The sequence below is a fragment of the Pelodiscus sinensis genome, chromosome 1 (assembly GCF_052426305.1).
Source record: "Pelodiscus sinensis isolate ZL-2025 chromosome 1, ASM5242630v1, whole genome shotgun sequence".
Classification (NCBI taxonomy): Eukaryota; Metazoa; Chordata; order Testudines; family Trionychidae; genus Pelodiscus; species Pelodiscus sinensis.
The window spans coordinates 342,329,013-342,350,495 of record NC_143052.1 but is presented as its reverse complement, the minus strand read 5'-3'; the positions used below and the strand labels follow the sequence as shown (position 1 = coordinate 342,350,495).

Genomic DNA, 21,483 nt, shown 5'->3' with positions numbered 1-21,483 from the left:
TTTTGAAGTTTTTTATTGTGATATATTTAAATGCAAGGATAGTTGTGTGTTCCACATAGTCTCATGAAGAAATTTGCTCTGACTTTTAAAGTAGTTGCTTTTCTTTGCCTTAAGGATCTCTCATGCACCCAGAAAAGTAGTCTTCTCCAGGTGGATCAGAACTGTGTCCGTAACTCATATGATGTCTTCTCGTTGCTTCGGTAAGAGGTTTTTAGAATATTACCATGTGGTTTTTTTAAATTGCTTGATGAATGTGGAAATGCACATACTTTTACAAAAAGAACAGTTTCTAAATTGCTAATCATTCCTTTTGATAAACGTTTAAATTATGTAGCTTAACCGCTGGCAGCAATGAAGGAGCACTGGTGTCAAAAGGGCATGTGTTTCTTTACCTTGGTATTGGCATCCTTAGTTTGGACAATGTGTAGTCCGCTACAGAGGCAGCAATGCAAAGTAGCTGGGGGCTCCCAGGAGTGGGGCCGCGGGCTCCCTGGCTGACAGCCCTGCCTCTGGGGGCTATTGAAAAATCATGTAACTGATGAGATTTCATGTGGTTACACAACTATTCAGTTACACTATATATAACATCCCTAGTCCAAACCTGTTTCATGGGAAGTATTAAAAATAGCCTATAATAGAGCAAGGGTTAGCAGTTTAGAGTTCCAGGTCTTTGGGCATCCTATGCTCACAGCCAAGGAATTCACTTCCTGTGTTAAGTCCTTGCCTGCTGTGCATAGCAGAATAAAAGCGGACTAAAATGACTTTATGAAAAACTGTCATCTGAAGAAGGGGGCACCTGATCTGGGTTCTCAGTGAAGTAGTAAGGAGTCAGTCAGAACAAAACAAGAATTGTAGTCCTTAGCCACAGTTCAGTGGTTGATGAGGAGAATCTGTCTGAGGCAGATAAGTCTCTGTTCTGCATTTTGGTCTGTGTGGCTGTAGCATACTTCCTGTGGAAGCGCCCTATTGCCTGCAAAGACTGTGTGCAGGTATAACAGTCTTCCTGTGCAAATCACCATGGAGGTGACTTAATTTGCAATTCTATGCTTTGATCCCAGTCAGGAGAAAGGTCGGGTGAAATGGGAGCTTTGCTCTGCTGGGCTCTCTTGGCTAATATATTTGAGAACTTTTGGTGAATGCTAGCATGTGTAGAGGTGTGTAACCTATGACTTAAATGTTGACTCTGTTGTAACCTGAATATGAGAGGCTTATATTGAAAGTCTAAGACTTCCTTATCTACGAATATGTTGAACGTCAGATCTACAGTAGTAGCAATATCACTATCACAAGGGAAGCCCTTGACAGAGCCATGTTTAAAATCCCTCAAAACTCTTCTTGAAAATTACATTTTGTTTCTTTAGTTAGTTGTAAACCTCTAATCCATTTAGTAATCTTACCAGGAGATGTCACTACTGCCTCTAAGAAATATCAATAGTATATTTTTCTATAATGGTGAAGAGATAAGAAATATATTGCACTGACTCTAGTTCACTTAGAAGCGGAACTATGAGCATGCTTAAAGATAAAACCGGGTATTCCTTGATTCTGTACAACAATATATTAAGTGAAAAGTGCAGTTGAAAATCCTGTCTCTCTTCTAATGGTAGCAGAAAACATGCAGGATGCATTCTGTGCAGTCTCCAACCTACTTTGAGACACAACTAGAGGAAACGGTACTCCTTTTTTTCAGAGGAATAGCTGTGTTAGTCTGGATCTGCAAAAGCGACAAGGAGTCCTATGGCACCTTATAGACTAATAGATATATTGGAGCATAAGCTTTCGTGGGCAAAGACCCACTTTGTCAGATACATGTACAGGCAGTCCCCGGGTTACGTGCAAGATAGGGACTGTAGATTTGTTCTGAAGTTGAATCTGTATGTAAGTTGGAACTGGCGTCCAGATTCAGCCGCTGCTGAAACTGACCAGCGGCTGACTACAGGAAGCCCAAGGCAGAGTTGCTCTGCTCCTGGCTTCCTGGAATCAGCCTCTGATCAGTTTCAACAGGCTGAATCTGGACACCAGTTCCATACAGATTCAACTTAAGAACCCCAGGCGTCCCCAAGTCAGCTGCTGCTGAAACTGATCAGCGGCTGATTCCAGGAAGCCCGGGGCAGAGTAGCTGGGGTGCTGCCGGGTTGGTCTAGTTGTGCCCGGCGCTGCGGGACCAACCGGCAGCGCCCCAGCTGCTCTACCACAGGTGTCCGGAGAAAAGCCTAGTCTGCTGGGGGGTGGGGAGGCGTACTAGCTGCGCCCCCAGCAGACCAGGGAGTCACGGGTGACGGACCGAGATGCACCGCGGTCCCGCCGCCCGGGTTCTCCGCGGCTTTGCTCCGCGTCTTCCTGGTCTGCTGGAGATCAGCAGACCAGGGAGACGGGGAGCAAAGCCTCTGAGGACGCCGGCAGCGGGACAGCCGTGGCGCATCTGGGCTGTCCGCTGCCCGCGTGCTCCCCGGCTTTGCTCCACGTCTCCCTGGTCTGCTGAGAGGAGAAACAGCTTTTGTACTTAGTTAGCCATTCACAGTCTTTGTTTAATCTTAAACTGATGGTGTCAAATTTGCAGATGAACTGTAGCTCAGTAGTTTCTCTTTAAAGTCTGGTAGTTTCTCTTTAAAAACTGACAGTGCGTGCCTGATCACTCTGCTTCTGTGTTGTCCCTATTCTTTTCCTTAATATAAACTGTCATTGTTATGCATTGAGGTTTTGGGGTGTTACCAGAGTACAAGTTATTTGGTAATGAACACTATTGGCCTGAAGCCTTGTTTCTGTCCTAGCTGTTCTAAGTGTGGGCCTGATTGTGCAAGTGGCTGAATGCCCATGGCTCTCAACTCCATGAATGATTGCATTCAGTGTTTCTTCAGGACCCTATGAGTCAGTCTCAAGTATGGATTGAGAATGTGAACTGAATTGCTCCATTTTATTTAAGAAATTCTAACTTTCTTCTGGTTGTTGAGGTGGTGGCTTGCTTCTCCATGCCCCATACTTCCCCTATATGGTTCCTCCATGGTGGTGAACCTCTCTTGGGTGCAAGTGATGGTGCATGCTATTGTAAGAATAGAAGCTGCTTTGCAACTTTTAAAACCCCCTTTTAAAACTTCCTTCAAATAATGTTTTGGATGTTAGGTCTTTGCCTGTTGAAATACACTTTCTGGAAAGTCTGCGGAACTTGCAGTTTAAAAGTCACACTTTTAAAGCAAGTAGTTTAAGCAGCTCTAAAACTTCAAAAACAATTAGGATAGTAGCACCTTAAAGACTAACAAAACATGTAGATGGTATCATGAGCTTTCCTGGGCATAATCCACTTCAGGTGAAAGCTCATGATAACCATCTACATGTTTTGTTAGTCTTTAAGGTGCTACTAGACTAACTAGAAAAACTTAAACAATAGTCTACCCCACTCAGCTACCCCTTTGAAGCTCTAAAACTTCAAGTTTGATATGTAAATAGCCCCTAATGAAAAAACATGTGCTTGGCTACATTTGTGGGTTGGTTTGTTTAAACTGTAGGAAACTCATTAGTAGAGCCCTTCAAATCCATGGTTATCCACTTCAACATCCACGGATGCAGGTACCTGCAGATATAAAGTGGATATCTGCAGCTCACTTTCTCTAATACAAATGTGGCTGCACGTTTTGTATCCACAAAGAGCTCTACTCATTAGCTGGATGTTGGTTTGAGCTGAAGCATGTGTTTGGATACTTCATTCCAGATATTTACTAGGGATGTAACAATGCAGTTAAAAACATAACTATGTACAGTAACTGCTAAAAATCATAGCAGTTACACGTGCTGCGGGCTCTGCAGTAAAGCTTAAATAAGCTTTGTACTGCTGAGTCCATGGTGAAGCTGCCTCCATGGGAGCAGAGTCATCAAGGACTGTTGTTGGCCCTGCTCCTGAAGAGGCAACTTCACTGTGGGTTCTAAAGCCAGCTCCCTGGGAGTGGGGCCAGCAGCAGCCCTTGATAACCCTGCTCCCAGGGAGCCAGTGTATAACCTGTGGCTGGGGGAGAGGCAGGCAGGCCAGCTAGAGGGCAGGTGGGAAGATGTTCTAGCTCCTCCTGGCTAACCAGAGCCATTAAGGGTGAGGCTTTTACCAGTTAACCTTTTACACCCCTAATATTTACATTCTCAGCTACTGAAACAGGTGGAAGAACTTGTAACTTTCCAGACAGTTTAGCTCTAGTAAGATGTTCGCAGCACTTTTTATAGCTTCATAAGAAACCCTTTTGCCTTCAAATCAAGATAAGATCAGAGGCAAACACCACAGAGCTAATAAGATGCTCAAGTCAAATAGTTAAGGGGGAGAGGTGGGTATTTTCTCCTTTAAATAAAAAAAATGTGAGACACAAGATTAAGCACTGAAGATGGAAATTGCCAAACTTTTTCCTCTGGAGTACTAATTCTACCACACTGGACACATCGTATATATTATTGGCTAGTCTTTTTAATTGTTATAGGTAGGGTTTTAGGAGTCTTAATCGTCTGTTGGTACACTACAGAAAATGAGACTCTGCATTATTGTATACCCTAGCGCACACAGTATGAACGAGCTAATGGTAAGAGAGCATTTTCTGACTTCTTTTGACGTGAGTGCCAGATTTTCTAACCTTATTGTAGGGTTAACATTTTGATATTGACTTACATTTTTGCAGTAATAAAAGATTAAAAGGATTGCACAAACAAACTTTTCATGGCTGCTGGATCTAAAGAAAAATCTTACTAGGAAGTTCAGATGTAGTTGACATTCTGGACTAGTGTTTCATTGTATAGGGAATTCAATTTTATAAGTGAACAGTTTATTATACTGTGTTGAACATGTTTGGCCTTATTACCCTTGCTCATGATCTCAACCTTTATGAATAAAGTTATATTTTTCGTTATAGATTAGTGCTGTTACATTGAAGCTAAAGGTTGGAGCTTCCTTCTCTCCCACATCCTCCAAGTGGGAAGCCGGAGCTGGTGCTCCAGCATTGCAGCGACCATGAGGCTGGAATAGCAGTGTAGGGAAGGGAGAGCTGAGCAAGCTCCCTCTCCCCACGCCGCTGGTGGAACAGCAGTGCAATGACACGCTGTCCTGAGGCTTTTGCTGCTGGTGCCATTGGCTGGCCAATAGAAGCACCAGAAGGCGATGCTTGGGAGCAATAGGGGCACAAAGCCTAGTAAGCACCCTGCCTCATACCCAGATCCTCACACCCCAATTTCCCTCACTCATTCCCCCCCCTCCCTGCCAAAACACCACACCCCAGCTGATCTGAGGAAGTGGGTCTGGCCCACGAAAGCTCATCATCTAATAAACCATCTTGTTAGTCTTTAAAGTGCTACATTGTCCTGCATTTTGCTTCAGCTACCCCAGACTAACACGGCTACATCTCTATCACTATTCTCCCAGCTTGCTCCTACACTCTCCCTTGCTCCTGCAACCTCCTTCCTGTCCAGACACATACATACCCTCATCCTGCTCCTGCATCCACTGGTGCTCCTGCACCTTCCCTCCTGGCCACAGACTGCACCCTCCCTTGCTTTTGCTTCCCTCTTTCCCCCTAGCCAGACATCCTACTCCCAGTCTGCTTCTGTATCCTATCTCCCACCTAGACCTTGCACCCTCACTCTCTCCTGCCCAGATCCTGTACCCCATCCCTGTCCTACTTACTGACAGCCCTACCCTGCACACTGAACCCTTCATTTTTGTCCCCATCCCAGAGCCTAAGGGGGTTCCCAAAATCCACTAACTGGAACCCCAGAAAAGTAAATCTGGCCTATGGGAAGCCCTGAACCTCAGTACTCTCTGCCCGTTCCCTTCCCCTTGCCCCGGTGGGGCTGAAGTGCCAGAGGAGTGAGGTGTGTCAGTTGGGGGCCATATCAGTGAGGGCTGGGGGTTTCTGAGGAGTGTTTTTGCTTCTCACTTGTGTGGTCCCCAACTGATATTTATGAGAGTCAGTGGCCCCAACCCAAAAGGGTTTCCCACCCCGGCTATAAAGAAAGAAAACATTTAAACCTTTTGTGTTGGACATGAATTTAATATTTTGCTTTATTTAAAATGAAGTTTGATTAAGCATTTTAACTCATGTTAGTTTATCTGTTTAATAATTTAAATCCTTCTCCCTAGCTGCAGCACTAGCAAAATGGCTCAGGTATAATTATGTAATTAACAATGAGTTTCCATTAGCAACTTGTGGTCCACAGAAAGGTTTGCATTAAGCTGGGTGGGCCATGGGCCAAAAGTTTGAGAGCCACTGGCATACAGAGAGAGGCTGGACACACAGGGAAATGCTCTTCAAGGGGGCTTAAGAATTGGGGTGTACCTATTGTTAACCTGCAAAGTTGGACTGGTAGAGTTTTGAGGGGAGTGTTTCAGTTGTTAAAAGGCAGGTACTGACACCTGGCTACCAAAGGAGGGAAGGTGGGGGAGGAGTAGTGGAACAGCAGTTAACAGTGACTCATCATCCTGGTGACCCAGAAAGTCACACTAGGGCATTCCCCTACTGGTGACAACTTACAGGTGTGATTCGACAAGCAGGCTGCAGTTCCCATTTTTAAAGGTCAGTGGACCTGATTCCTCAAAGAAAGGAGATTATCAAGCACAAGTACATTTTCTTATTCTGTGATTTTTTTTTTTTTTAATTTTATTCTGGTTACTGTTGATTTGAATCTTAGGTGTGGGTGTTTACTGATGTTACCTCAAAACAGGAGTTGATTCCACCCAACAGGAAATAATCTTACATTCTGAATTGCATAGCACATTTCATCTAAGGGGTTCAGAAGCTCACATTTTACCTCTGTCCCTGCAACTTCTGTGAAGTAACTTTCTTAAGGTCCTTCAGAAAATCAGTGCCAGGAATTAGAACCTAGGCCTTCAGACTCCATCCTTTCTCTTACTATAACTATTTTCTGCTTCTTGGCCCGAGTCAGATTGCACAATCACATTGTACATGTCTACAAGAATTGGGTGAGGGTGAAGTTGATCATAAAACAGAAAAATCTGTTGGATGTTGTAAGTGGGAAAGGAAATGAAGAAAAAGTAAATGGCATTTTAATGGGGCTTTAGTAAGATATAAATTTTTTTTAAATCGTCTGGAGTCTGGCAGGAGCTTCTTAGAATCTAGTCTCTGGACAAATGTAAAGAAATGTTTATATAAGCTTTGTATTTTTATTTAATATCTGTTTAATAGAAGTCTTATTTTTAATAATGGGTCTGGGTGTTTGCAATCTGAGTATCCCATATCTCTCTTGTTGCCAAAAAGCTTGGTTCTGTTTTCTGAATCCCTGGTGTCAATACTCTGTTTAAATAAACTTAGTGTAAACTAAGGTAGTTTTGGCAAATCTGACCTTAATATATTTATTTGTCTTGTGAGAGAGCTGTAGCTTGTGTGACTATTGTATTTAGTCTGGGTAGTCATGGCTGACAACCAATTATTCAAATACTATACATGAAAATTCAGATCTAACAGATAGAAAGAAGAGAACAAAAAGAACTGGAACAATCTAAAGAGTTGGATAACTTTCTAAATAGAATTAATCACATCTGTGCATAAAAGAAACAAATACAGGCAGTCCCCGGGTTACGTACAAGATAGGGACTGTAGGTTTGTTCTTAAGTTAAATTTGTATGTAAGTCGGAACTGGCGTCCAGATTCAGTCGCTGCTGAAACTGACCAGCGGCTGACTACAGGAAGCCCGAGGCAGAGTTGCTCTGCCCTGGGCTTCCTGGAATCAGCGCTGATCAGTTTCAACAGTGGCTGAATCTGGACGCCTGGGGCAGAGCAGCTGGGGCGCTGCTGGGTTGGTCCAGTAGCGCTGAGGAGCGGTGCTGCGGGACCAACCCGGCAGCGCCCCAGCTGCTCTACCCCATGTGTCGGCGAGAAAAGTCTGGTCTGCTGGGCGGGGTGGAGGGCATGCTAGTTGCGCGCCGCCCAGCAGACCAGGAAGACGTAGGCGGTGGGACCGCCAAGACGTGCCGTGGTCCCGCCTGCATACTCTGCGGCTTTGCTCCGCGTCTCCCCGGTCTGCTGGGGTGGGCCCCCCCAGCAGACCAGGGAGACGCGGAGCAAAGCTGCGGAGGACGCGGGCAGCGGGACTGCGGTACATCTGGGCTGTCCCGCTGCCGGCGTCCTCCGAGGCTTTGCTCCTCATCTCCCTGGTCTGCTGGGGGGGCTTCCCCCCCCCCCCAGCACACTAGGGAGACGCGGAGCAGCTTTTCTCGCCCTGGAGGACGCGGGCAGCGGGACCGCGGCGTGTCTGGGAGGTCCCGCCGCCCATGTCCTCCGGGGCGAGAAAAGCCCCGTTCGTAACTGCGGATCCGACATAAGTCGGATCCGCGTAACTCGGGGACTGCCTGTATATCTAAAAGTCAGAAATCTCTGCTGAATACAAATCCATAGCAAATAAAGATTTTTTCTGTGTGTACATAATAACTTGCAGTTTAACAATTGTAAGCACCCTAAATAGTCTCCAAACACAAGAGAATGAAGGGCAGATTGCTACTTGTGGCAAATGACATCTTTCTAAAGAAAATAGAACTTGATTACCAGGAATTTGTATCAACAGTGACTCCATGGTGTTTTGAGATTATATGGACTGTCAAATACACAAACAGAACTTATTGTTCACAAGTCTTGTGATTTTTGGAACTAATTATCACAGCAGTTCTGATCTTTTAAAAGATATCCATAACATGGTTAAGAAGTCCAAAGACTTTACGAATTAAGGGTCACGTTCTGCAATCCTCAATTCACTTCAGTACTCCCACTGACATTAGTGGATCTCCATCATTAGGCCTAGAGTTCATAGTACATGCAGAATGGATTAAATTATTTAGTACTATCCATTGACCAGAACCTTATTCACACTTCCATTATGAAGTCTCATGGCTAATATAGAAACAGTACCAAAAAAAAAACACCTAGTTCAGGCTTGAAAAAAATGTGGACTATGATTTTTATTAGTTGGCAGTAGCAACTTGCTGAGAAGCTTAGTTCACCTGCCAGCCCGAACCATTTCTGAGAACAGAAGTAGTTTGGATTTCTACCAGAATGCTGATGCCAGACGTGGTTTAGGGAATCAGTCTTTCACACTAGTCTTTGACTAGTAAATGTTTCAAGTTTTGATTTTGTGCGTCCCATTCCCTCTTCAAATTCCCTTGGGAAGGAAGTGCTATTTCCTCATCCACTTAAATCATCCTGGTTTCTGTGATAAGGGATTGGGAGAAAGAATAAGGGTTCAACTGTTCTACTTCTCACAACTACTTTTCAGTGGTCCTCTCCCCGATTGCAGCTTTCTCCAAAAGCATGCAACTTGCACAATTTTGGTGAATTATAGTGCAGCTCACTGCCTTGAATAACAGTAAAGCTCTTCACTTTTTTGTTAATGTCACTCTCCTGCTGTTTGCTCTCTAGTGCCTCTGCTGAAGCTGCGTCAATCTGGACTCTGAATGAGAACACAGCATTGGTTAAACTTTTTTTAAAAAAAAATCCTACATCCTATGAGAATTGGTTCAGATCCCTTTGCTTTCAAAGGAGAGTCTGCCACAGGCCAGCAGACTTTTGAATTTTACTTTTTTGAAGTGCTAATACTAAATAAAAACAAGAGCAGACTAGAAAGACTCCTGCATTAGTTGTCTTTATTAGGACAATTATTCTAAAATTCATGAAGCAGTTACTGGTGCAGATTAATACTGTGGTCTTCAAGATGCATTGTACTCCAATATAGATACACTTAATTAGTTTTAATATGGAAAATCCTTGGTACAAACATGGGAATTGATTCTCTGGATCAAGAGAGGTAGTTGGTTATTTATCAGGCATATGCAGTTGAGTCCAAGTCAATGTTCTTACCAGCAATGTTCAGGGCAGGAAGACATCCAGGAAACTCATTCGTTTTTCTGTCCTCAACAGTGTGTCCTGGTTTGTGACTATCAATATCAGCATAATGGATTGTCTCTAAAAACACCATTGACATTCTTTTGAAGCCACTACTTCCAACTCATCCAGTATTCTGTGTGAGTTGCACGTGTAAAACTGCAGATTCTTGTAACAGGGGGAGCTACTGTAATTAGTTTGGAAGTGTCAGGAAATCCTAACTTCAAAATGCTAACCACCTAGATTTAGTATTTATAAGTAAGTACAGAGCAGAATCGAGGTGATTGACAGCAAAAAGTGTAAGGAAGATTGATTTTTACAAATACAGTGCTAAATCCTGTTAACATCTCTAAAAACATAGTTCAAGCAATTAGACATTAATGCAAAAATCTAAGGAAACTTAAGCTCTCAAACCTATCTCATACTTTCAGGGTAATGGCAGTGGCAATATTGTAGTAGAGATTACCAAAACTGATGACTCAGATTTAATTGAATATAAATACAAAGAGCCTTTGCAGATTCAGTTCCTCACCTGCATGTATTAGAAATTTCATGAGCAATACACTTCATATGTAGGACTTGCCATATTTTTATTCAATATCTGTAACTTCATAGAAAGACTTAAGTAAAAAGCAGTGGCATATTTCTCACTGCAGGGTCTAGTACCTTTGACTTTCTCCTCAGACCCTGTGCTACCAGCACTCCTAGCTACCTTCATGACACCACCGACTTCTTGAGGAAACTACAAAACATCTGTAATCTTCCTGAAAATAGTATACTGGCCACCATGGACGTAAAAGCTCTTTACACCAACATTCCACATGAAGATGGATTACAGGCTATCAGGAACACCATCCCGATAACAACACTGCACATCTAATTACAGAGCTCTGCGACTTTGTCCTTACCCACAACTACTTCCGATTCGGAGATTATTTGTATCTTCAAGTCAGCAGCACAGCCATGGACACCTGCATGGCACCACAATATGCCAACGTCTTTATGGCTGACCTTGAACTTTCCTTAGCTCTCGCCCCCTAATAACCTTACTCTATTTACGCTACATCAATGACATCTTCATCATATGCACCCACGTGAAAGACTCTTCAAGAATTTCACAGGGATTTCAATAACTTCCATCAACCTCAGCCTGGATCCGTCCACGTGAGAAATCCACTTCCTTGACACTATAGTACAATTAAAGGATGGACATATTTCCACCACCCTATACCGGAAACCTAGCAACTGCTACACTTGCCTTCATGCCTCTAGCTTCCATCCCAGACACACTTATCAATCTATTGTATCTGAGGGCTTGGCTCCAATCGCACAGACAGAGACAAACACCTACAGGAGCTATATAGAGCATTCTTAAAACTGTAATACCCACCTGGAGAAGTGAAAAAACCTATCAACAGAGCCAAACAAGTACCCAGACATGAACTACTTCAAGACAGGCCCCAAAGAGAAAACAGAACTCCACTTATCACCTATAGTCCACAACTTAAACCCCTCCAACGCATTATCAACAATCTACAACCTATCCTGGAAAATGACCGCTCACTCACAGGCCTTGGGGGAAAGGCCAATTGTCACTTACAGAAAACCCCCTAACCTCAAACAAATTATTTCCAGTAATCACACAACACCCCTCATTATAATCATCCAGGAACCCTCCCTGCAATCAGCCCCCCTGCCAACTCTGCCCACACATCTACACCAGTGATTTCATCACTGGACCCAACCACATACGCCACCAAATCTGAGGCTCATTTAACTGCACATCCACTAATGTGATCTCTGCCATCAAATGCCAGCAGTGCCCCACTGCAATGTATATTTGCCAAACTAGACATTCTCTATGGGAAAGAATTAATGGACATACACATCAGATATCCGAAAGGGCAATACACAAAAACCTGGTGGAGGACACTTTAATCTTCCTGGACACTCATTAATGCAGTATTTCTTACACCGGTGTGCCACGGAACACAGTTTGCCACGAGGCAGTAGGAGGTGTGCCATGGAGAACAATACAATTCAAAATGGCCACCCTGAAAGGGGCAGGTGACCTTTTTTTCTCAACTCCCCCCCCCCCCCCCCCCGACCCTTTTTCCCCTGACTTTTTTTTTTTTTTGTCAAAAAATCCTTGGTGTTTCCCATTTAAAAAAAAATTGTTTGGTTTTCCTCGGTCTTAAAATGTTTAAGAAACACTACATTAATGGATCTCCAAGTCACCATTTTGTTTCAGACCAATTCCACAAGCCAAATACACAGAGAGGCTGGAACTTCATTCGCAAGTTTAATTCTTAGGCAAATGCTACGAACCTGGATATTGGATGGCTCGCACATTATCTTCCATATCTTATTGACTTAGCACCTTCATTTTTTGGTTGGTTGGTTAATGGGTCTCATTAGCTTCTTGTAACTATTTAGTCATTAAGGTGCTACTAGACTATTTTTTTTTTTTTTTTAAAGCTGTACCTGTTACAGACTAACTTGGCTACCCCCTGAAGCTTATCTACTCACCATCTCTTCCCCTCACTTTTTTCTCCTTTTTTCTTTTTTCCCCCTGTCTTCTCCTTCATCCCCTCCTCCCCATTTATTCTTGGATCTGGACTTCTAGCACTCCTGTCATCTGAAGAAGTGAATTGTGCCCATGAAAGCTCATACCACCATCTACATGTTTTGTTAGTCTTTAAGGTACTACTAGACCAGGCATGTCAAACTCAAAGCCTACTGAGGGCCGCACAAACGAAAACTGATAGGAGTACATTTTCTTTAGTGGCCCTGAAAGCTATTGGAAAGTTGTAATTATTTATATTATAGATTGTTTTAGGTATATTTTGTAAATATTTTTTCAGGTCTTATTTGACTAATACAATAATTGTGTAATTGTTATTTGCACATATATTTTAATTTAAATATAAACGTAAGGTATTTTTTATGATACTTATTGACATAAATTATAGACAGTGGACATAAATTATAGACAGTGGTTAATCAAATAGAACAGGCTTCTGTGAAAATTTGAGATGCTTTGTAAGTTTGAGATTTTGCATAAACATAATTATACAATTGCAAAAAAGGACATTTATTGATATAAAATTAATTCAATACATTTTGTGATTTTTATGTGGGAATAAAAAATAAACAAAATATTAGCAAAATATCTCCCACTGTTCCCCAAGAGTCAGGCACTCCCAGCCCCTCCCTCCTCCCCCAGAGCCAGGCACTCCCAGCCCCTCTCCTCTCTCCCTCCCCCCTCTTCTTCCCCCCCCCCCCCCCACACCAACCTAATGCCTGGGTCCGGGAGCTGCCCTTGCTTCTGCCGCCACACTTCTTCCTCCAGCCACTGGGGCACGTGAGCAGAGTGGCCGGCTGTGAGCAGGCACTTGATGCTGTGTGCGGAGCGGCAGGCCAGCCGTGAGTGTGTGCTGGGGCGCAGAGTTACTGACCAGCTATGAGCAGTCACGGGGGCACTGTGCTCAGAGCAGCCAGCGGGCCGCACTTTATTCTTTTATAAAAAGTAGTGGCGGGCCTCAAAACTTTGACTGGGCCATGTGCAGCCCCCCCTCCCAACCCCCCCCCCCCCCCCCCCCGCCCTCCAAGGCCTGTTTGACATGTCTGTACTAGACTGTTGTGTTAAGTTTTTCCCATATGGAGTTGTCCACCTTAAAACCGTGGAACAAAATACTCAGGCATCCTAGCTATGAAATTACAAGTATTACATTGGAACAAATTGGCTAACAGCTCAGCTCTGTGTCTAGACTTGAAGACAATCAAAATTCACCTGCACTGGATTTCTCATGATCATGTCTCCAAGGCTTCACATCCCAGTGACTGTCCTTGGGTCAAGAATTAAGATCGCTCTCTCTGAAGCAGCTGTCAATAGTGTAACCCACATACCATCTGGGTGTGTGGGTTCTCTCTTGTCTAGTGCCACTGAGACCACTTATAGAGAGAATGAGTCTGCTCTACAGCCTTAACTAATAGACAGCTGCTTTTTAGCTCCTGTAGTAGAGGCTCATGCACTAAGCGTGGGGAATTATTGGTTAAATTGGAAAAGATAGGGATTAATATGAAAGTTGAGAGATGGATAAGCAACTGGTTAAAGGGGAGACTACAGCAGGTAATATTGAAAGGTGAACTGTCAGGTTGGAGAAAGGTTACTAGCGGAGTTCCTCAGGGATCAGTTTTGGGGCCAATTTTATTTAATCTTTTTATTGCTGACCTTGGCACCAAAAGTGGAAGTGTCCTGATAAAATTTGCGGATGACACAAAGTTGGGAGCTATTGCCAATTCAGAAAAGGATCAGGATATCATACAGGAAGATCTGGATGATCTTGTAAATTGGAGTGATAGCAATAGGATGAAATTTAATAGTGAGAAGTGTAAGGTTATGCATTTAGGGATTAATAACAAGAATTTTAGTTATAAGCTGGGGACACTTCCAACTGATGTAACGGAGGAGAAGGACCTCGGAGTCCTGGTTGATTATAGGATGACTATGAGCCGCCATTGTGACATGGCTGTGAAAAAGGCTAATACAGTCTTGGGATGTATTAGGCGAGGTATTTACAGTAGGGATAAGGAGGTGTTAGTGCCATTATACAAGGCATTGGTGAGACCCCATTTGGAATACTGTGTGCAGTTCTGGTCTCCCATGTTTAAGAAGGATGAATTCAAACTGGAACAGGTACAAAGAAGGGCCACTAGGATGATCCGAGGAATGGAAAACCTGTCTTATGAAAGGAGAGTCAAGGAGTTTGGCTTGTTTACCTTAACCAAAAGAAGGCTGAGGGGGGACATGATTGCACTCTTTAAATATATTAGAGGGATAAATACCAGGGAGGGAGAGAGATTATTTAAGCTTAATACCAATGTGGACACAAGAACAAATGGATATAAGCTGGCTAGTAGGAAGTTTAGACTTGAGATTAGACAAAGGTTTCTAACCATTAGAGGACTGAAGTTCTGGAACAGCCTTCCAAGGGAAGTAGTGGGGGCAAAAGATCTATCTGGTTTCATGATTAAACTAAATGGGTTTATGAAGGGGATGGTTTGATGAGAGAACGATCTTGGTAACTAATTGACCATTCATTATCAGTGGGAAATAGGACAACGGAGGGATGATAGGAGTTACTATAGAGAACTTTTTGGGTGTCTGGCTGGTGAGTCTTGCCCACATGCTCAGGGTTTAGCTGATCGCCATATTTGGGGTCGGGAAGGAATTTTCCTCCAGGGTAGATTAGCAGAGGCCCTGGAGGTTTTTCGCTTTCCTCTGTAGTATGGGGTACAGATCACAGCTGGAGGATTCTCTGCATCTTGGGGTCTTCAAAGTAATTGAAGGCTTCAATATCTGAGATATAGGTGAGAGGATTATTCTGGGAGGGGTGGGTGAGATTCTGTGGCCTGCACTGTGCAGGGGGTCAGACTAGATGATCACAGTGGTCCCTTCTGACCTTAAAGTCTATGAATCTATGAGAATGAGTCTGCTCTACAGCCTTAACTAATAGACAGCTGCTTTTTAGCTCCTGCAGTAGAGGCTCATGCACTAAGCTCCAAATGTCGCAGGTTTGATTTCACCTGTCAGCGTTACAATAGCACTTGTGGTGCTGCATTTTCATTAGTTTGTATTTAGGCATGTCATGCCACAGGAGCTGAATGCAATGCCAGTTCAGAAGCAAAAGTTCAAACTAGACTCTCTAGCTGTACAGGAGACCTTGATTTGCAGAATCACTATTTGTGTTTCCATCTATTCGCGGGGGTCTGCTGTCCTGGTTTGGGGAGCTCACTATGCCTGCTGGGAGCCATTGGGACATCACCACAAATGTGAGCATTTCATGTACTTCCTTTGGGATAACAATTTATGCCACTGACATCTACGATACAAGCATTAAATATGGTCATGAATCATTTGTATTTCAGAACTCACAAGCATTCATGCATTACCAGTGTTTCAGGCTGCTTTGTGTGTTTGACAATACTGACTTTAGTTTTAAAAGAAAATTGTGTATTTGGAATAAATTGGGAACTTTACTGTGAACACTGAAACTTTTTTCTTTTAGGTGAATTCTGTTTTTATATTTGTTTTGAACATGTTGATTTAAGTGGGTGAGAAACAGTGTGGTTTCATAGAATTATGGAAGTGTAACCATGGAAAGGACCTCTATAGTAATCGGTTCCATATCCCTGCAGAGAGGCAGGACCAGGCATACCTATATCCTCTGACAAATGTTTTATCTTAAAAATCCTCTAATGATAGGGCTCTTGAGTGGCTGTCTGTTTCTGGGCTCAATGGCTAGAATTTCCTAAGGGTCCTTTTTGAACCAAATTGATAAGATGAACAACGTTGTAAAGCAAATGTTTTCTCATAGTCATAAGTGTGACCCCAAGCATTTGTTCCAGGTAGCTTTATAATATTGGCGTGGTTAATTAAAGCTGAGTTCTAAGCCTTATGGGTAGTATTTAACTTATGCATCTTTTCCGAGTCGTCGTCATCTCTTCTGAATGATATTGAAAGTGCTTGGTTCTCCAATGATCCTTCATAGTGTTCTGAGAAGGTATATCTAACACTATTTGTTCTGCTATTTAATTCTTTGTGGTTTTCAACTTCTAGTTTTTTTTTTTTTTTTTTTTAAAGTCTTTAGCAGTATGTGGATAGTGCCAAAGTCCCCTCCTCTCCTGTTAGTAAGATTCAGGGGTGCTGAACATGTAATAACTTCACCATAAAATTGTGATCTTCATTTAAGTCTTGCAACTTTCAGTCGGCATGTTGGGGACTCGCCTGCATCAGCCCTTCATGTTCCACTTACCTGATCTCCTGTAGATTCACTATGTAGTTTGTGGTGTGAGTCTCAACCTAGCTAATGGGAAAGACATACATTGCAGAGTTAAGATTGTAGAGTGATATATTGGTAGTTTAAGTTATGCTGCTTTCGCTATTTGGAGTAACTTGTATGTTTGTTACACGAGCACATGGTATAAACGTATTTTATTATTCTATAATTGTGTTTTATTTTCAGGCTTCATAGAGCCCAGTGTGCAATTAAACAGACTCAGGTAACTGTTCAGAAAATAGGAAGGGAGATTGAAGAAAAACTGAGACTTACATCCACAAGCAATGAACTGGTAGGCTTTCACATTCAACTGTAAAATATTACTCTTTCAGACTTCCTTAAAAGAATGCAGTTTTGTGATGCCCAATGGCCTCACAAACTTTTTAAAATTTTAGTATAACATGCTCCTTATATGGTAATATTGGCTATTTTGAATGGAAACTTATCTAGAAAGTGCAGTGTATTGGATTGTGGATTACATCTAAGTTACTGCGAGAAGAAAAAAATTAATAGGTCACTTAATGCTTTACACTGCTAGTGTGTAAATATCAACTATATAATGAATACAAAACATTTGCCAGCAAAAATAAAAATTGAGATTAATGATCTACCATTGGAAAGTGTGGTGGTTTGGGTTGTTTGGGCAAGTCTAATAATTGTATTGATTTGCAGCCCAGTCTTTCAGACTCAGTTCGATGTGTGTAATAACTTGTCAGACACAAACATGATATGTCCATTTTAAATATTAACTGATTCAGCTATAGCTTTGTGCTCTTGGGCTTTAGGTTTGTGGGGTTTTTTTTTTTTCACAAGAGCTGAGCTCAGTACAGAGCTGCAAGCCAATATAGCCAAAATTGCTCATGGTGATTAATTTAGAAATTTTTATTGGCGCCCCTTGGCAGGCTTCTGGCGCCTTATATCCATTTTTAAAAAAAGCCAATCATTTTGTGATGTGCTAGGTCCTGGACTGAGAATACTGAGCTAATTTCAATAAGTGTCTCAGATTAAGCTAAAGCTTTGGCAAAATATGGAACATCTATGTTTAATCCTGTTTCTTAACTATAGAGTGGGTGAAAAATATCAGCTATTTTACTCTGGTGACAAACCATCTTCACATACAAAGATCCGGCATATGTTTTGATTGGGGGTGGGGGTGGAGGTATCAACATTTGGTTCATTGTTTTCAGTACTGGTGCCTTACAGATGTGAAGTGTTTCTAGCGGTCTTTCCATGGGCAAGAATGAGGGGCAGGGGAGCAGGATAGGAGGGATTTGGGGGCATACCAGGCCCTATTTCCAGGCCTGGGGCCGAGCTTGGCAAATCTCCGTGTCCAATTCTGCTCCCCAGTTGGAGTGCCGGGGGGGGTCTGAATGCAAAGTGGGTGGGTTACAGCCCTCTCAGGCCCACCCATGGTTACACTCTGCCTCAAATAATAGTATTGTGTATATGTTCCCTTAAAAAAAAAAATCAATAACTAAAAATCCAACATGTAACTGTAATTTAAGTGTGGGTTCTTAACTTGTTAGCACACTTTTTGATGCTGCCAGAGAATGCACGTAATTGAATTTACTATATTCAAGTAATCCTTTCTATATATTCATCGATCAGTCTTTCTTTTAATAGAAAAAAAAGAGTGAGTGTTTACAGTTGAAGATTTTTGTGCTTCGGAATGAGCTGGAGAGGCAGAAAAAGGCACTGGGTCGAGAAGTTGCCTTATTGCATAAGGAACAAAATATGTTACACGACAAAGGTGAGTGTAGAATGACCGGAATTTTTCTGGTGTCAGCATTCACAGCTACCTATCCAAAAGTCTGTGAGTAGCCTGCTTTGAGAGCATGAAAACTACTACAAAAGCAAGGCCACTTCCTCTTTTAGAAGTTCATGGATTCCCACTTTAAAGATTGCAGCCATCTGAGATCTGCAGTCCTAAATACTTGCACTTAAGCTGTCTGCATCAAAAGAATTAGCAAGTCATAACATACCAGAGGGGTACTAGAAGATGTCCAATTCTGGGCCCCCCACTACAAAAGGATGTGGACGCATTGGAGAGGGTCCAGCGGAGGGCAACCAAAATGATTAGGGGCTGGAGCATATGACCTATGAGGAGAGGCTGAGGGAGTTGGGTCTGTTTAGTCTGCAGAAGTGAAGAGTGAGGGGAGACTTGATAGCAGCCTTCAACTTCCTGAAGGGAGGTTCCAAAGAGGATGGAGAGAGGCCGTTCTCAGTAGTGACAGATGGCAGAACAAGGAACAATGGTCTTAAGTTGTGGTGGGAGAGGTCCAGGTTGGATATTAGGGAAAAACTGTTTCACTAGGAGGGTAGTGAAGTACTGGAATGGGTTACCTAGGGAAGTAGTGGAGTCTCCATCCCTAGAGGTGTTTAAGTCTCGGCTTGACAAGCCCTGGCCGGGTTGATTTTGTTGGGATTGGTCCTGCCGAGAGCAGGGGGCTGGACTTGATGACCTTCTGAGGTCTCTTCCAGTTCTATGATGCAAGTGGAGCAACACCAAAAATACTTGTCTGATATCAGGCTTCCCTAACAACTAAAATCACATAAGAGTGCTCCATGTACAGATCATGCCAAGTCATTAGTTCCATGTGTAATCCAAGCAGTTAGCAATATCCAAAATGTACTAAAGTAACACCATGACCCAATAAGTGGTGATGTAGTAATAGCCAGGGCTCGACAAATAATGCAATCTACTCGCCCGTGGTGAGTAGATTACAGCCTGGAAGAGCCGGTTTCGGGCCATCTGTACGTGCGCAGATCGCTGGACAGCACGCCTGGTGAGCAGGGCTCACTGCGGTTTGGCGAGCCCTGGTAATAGCATACCTCATATTCTATTTGGGAAGGATGAGGGGGTTATTACTAACATTGCAGTAATGAGTCTGTGCAATGCTAAGAGAGCCAGACCCATTGTACTAAACAGGATACAAAAACACAGACCTTACCCCAAAAGGGGTATAACACAAAGCATATTGTTTAGTGCTGATCTGCTTTCTATAGATCTATGGACTGAGCTCCACAAATAAAAATAATTTGATTTAAGCATGGAACTTTACAGTGGATTGAAAGATAAGACATCAAGGAATATTGATAGCTATTCTAAAAATAGAGGGGTGTCTTGATAATTTTTATGCTTAACTCTAGCAGTAGAAATAGTTATTTTATTTGCATACCTCTATCTATGGAGATGGATGCACAGATGTTAAAGGAGAATTAAGGTTTGCCATTGATTGATTGTATTTGGTTGGTGTACAATGTGTGTAGACTAATTTCCCCATTTACTGGAAGGGAGTGTCGTTTCTCCAGCTATTCTGTTCCCCCAAATGGCTGCATACTTTGGAGATCATGCCTAATAGTAATTGAAGAGGTTTGTGTACCCAACCTTGTATCTCATTTTCAGAAGAGTTCCCACTGATGCTTGAATTAGTTCACTGAATATACAAAGTTAAATGATTTCTCTCATCACTTCTATTTTCTAGGAAATGCATTTGAGACTGAATATAAGAAGCTTCAAATGCATAAAGAATCACTGCATGAGTTGAGAAAAGAATGCACTGCTAAGAGGTAAAGGGATGTGTATGGGTCCATTAATCTTTTTTATCTGTGATAGGAAAGGGAAAGGATGGTCTTGTGATTAAAAGCATTTGGACTAAAATTACAAAATTGTCTTGTGTGACTTTGGGCAAGTCACTGAATCTGTCTTAGTTTCTTGATCTGTAAAATATGTAATAATGCTTTGTTCTCCTGTCTTGTAAAGCTTGTAAACTCCGGGGCAGGGATTGTGTGTATACAGGGCATAAGATGATGGGGGGCCTTTAGGCGCGGTTGTTGTAATTGCTTTATTACACTTAAAATTGGCCCCTCAAAATCGAAAGGAGGATAAGCAATATGTTAGCATTACTGATTTCTGAGAGTGGTGGGGGTTGATAGTGCAAAGAGTTTGAGGTCACTAATCTTCAGGTGTTTTTGCCTTTCCCTCAGAGAACTATTTTTGAAGACCAATGCACAACTTACCATTCGATGCAGGCAGTTGTTATCAGAGCTTTCCTATATTTACCCTATTGATTTGGTAAGTTTTTCAGACTCTTTAAACTTGCTGAACTAAAATGAACTTTGTCTCAGACATGCTCTCTAGCTGCCTTCAGAATAAACTTCTCTTCCATGCTATTCAGTTCCATGCTCCTGAAATTTCTTTCTCCTGTTTCTCTTCTGATGTTTCCTACTTTGAATCTGACAGTGGGCTTGTCTGGCAGGGACTTCATATACTCTGGTGTTCCTGCTCCTCTCTTTCAGTCATTGGGGTTCTGATTTGGTAATGTTTGCACAGAATCTCTCCCCATCTTCTCATACCACTATGTTCAGGTAGATAAGTTAATAGAAGGTGTGGTGCATGTTTGGGTTATCTGTCATCTATTCACACTGAATTGCTTGTCTAACTTAGATTGTAAATGCCACAAGGAAAGGACCACATTGTGCTGTACTAGGGTAACCGCATCATAATAACTTAAGCTTGGACCTCTTGGGGTGGCAAGTAAAGCTAAAAGTGAGAGCACAGCACAGTAGTTAATAATGATCTTACCAGACTTCACTAACTTGGCAAAACTTTTAACATAGTAGGCAGAAAATACTCATCAGAAGAATGAGTTCTAATATTTACACAATATAAGTTTAAAATGACTCAGGAATGGATTCAATTGAATTTACAATTTGAGAATTAGTCCTTTAGAAAATATTTTTAATTTAATGATGAGTGAGAAATGACTCCATTTTCTTAATTTTGAATT

At 42.4% G+C, this 21,483-nt stretch overlaps 1 protein-coding gene across 2 annotated transcripts in view; it reads left to right on the top strand.

The window, feature by feature from the left end:
- Positions 1-21,483, top strand: part of UVRAG (UV radiation resistance associated) — a 127,384-nt gene that overhangs the window by 38,660 nt on the left and 67,241 nt on the right. For both annotated transcript variants that reach the window (XM_075919535.2, XM_075919534.2), the window contains exons 6-10: positions 115-200; positions 16,880-16,985; positions 18,317-18,443; positions 20,179-20,263; positions 20,681-20,768. In XM_075919535.2, the coding sequence (XP_075775650.2) occupies positions 115-200; positions 16,880-16,985; positions 18,317-18,443; positions 20,179-20,263; positions 20,681-20,768 (492 nt within the window). The remainder of the gene's footprint in view (positions 1-114; positions 201-16,879; positions 16,986-18,316; positions 18,444-20,178; positions 20,264-20,680; positions 20,769-21,483) is intronic.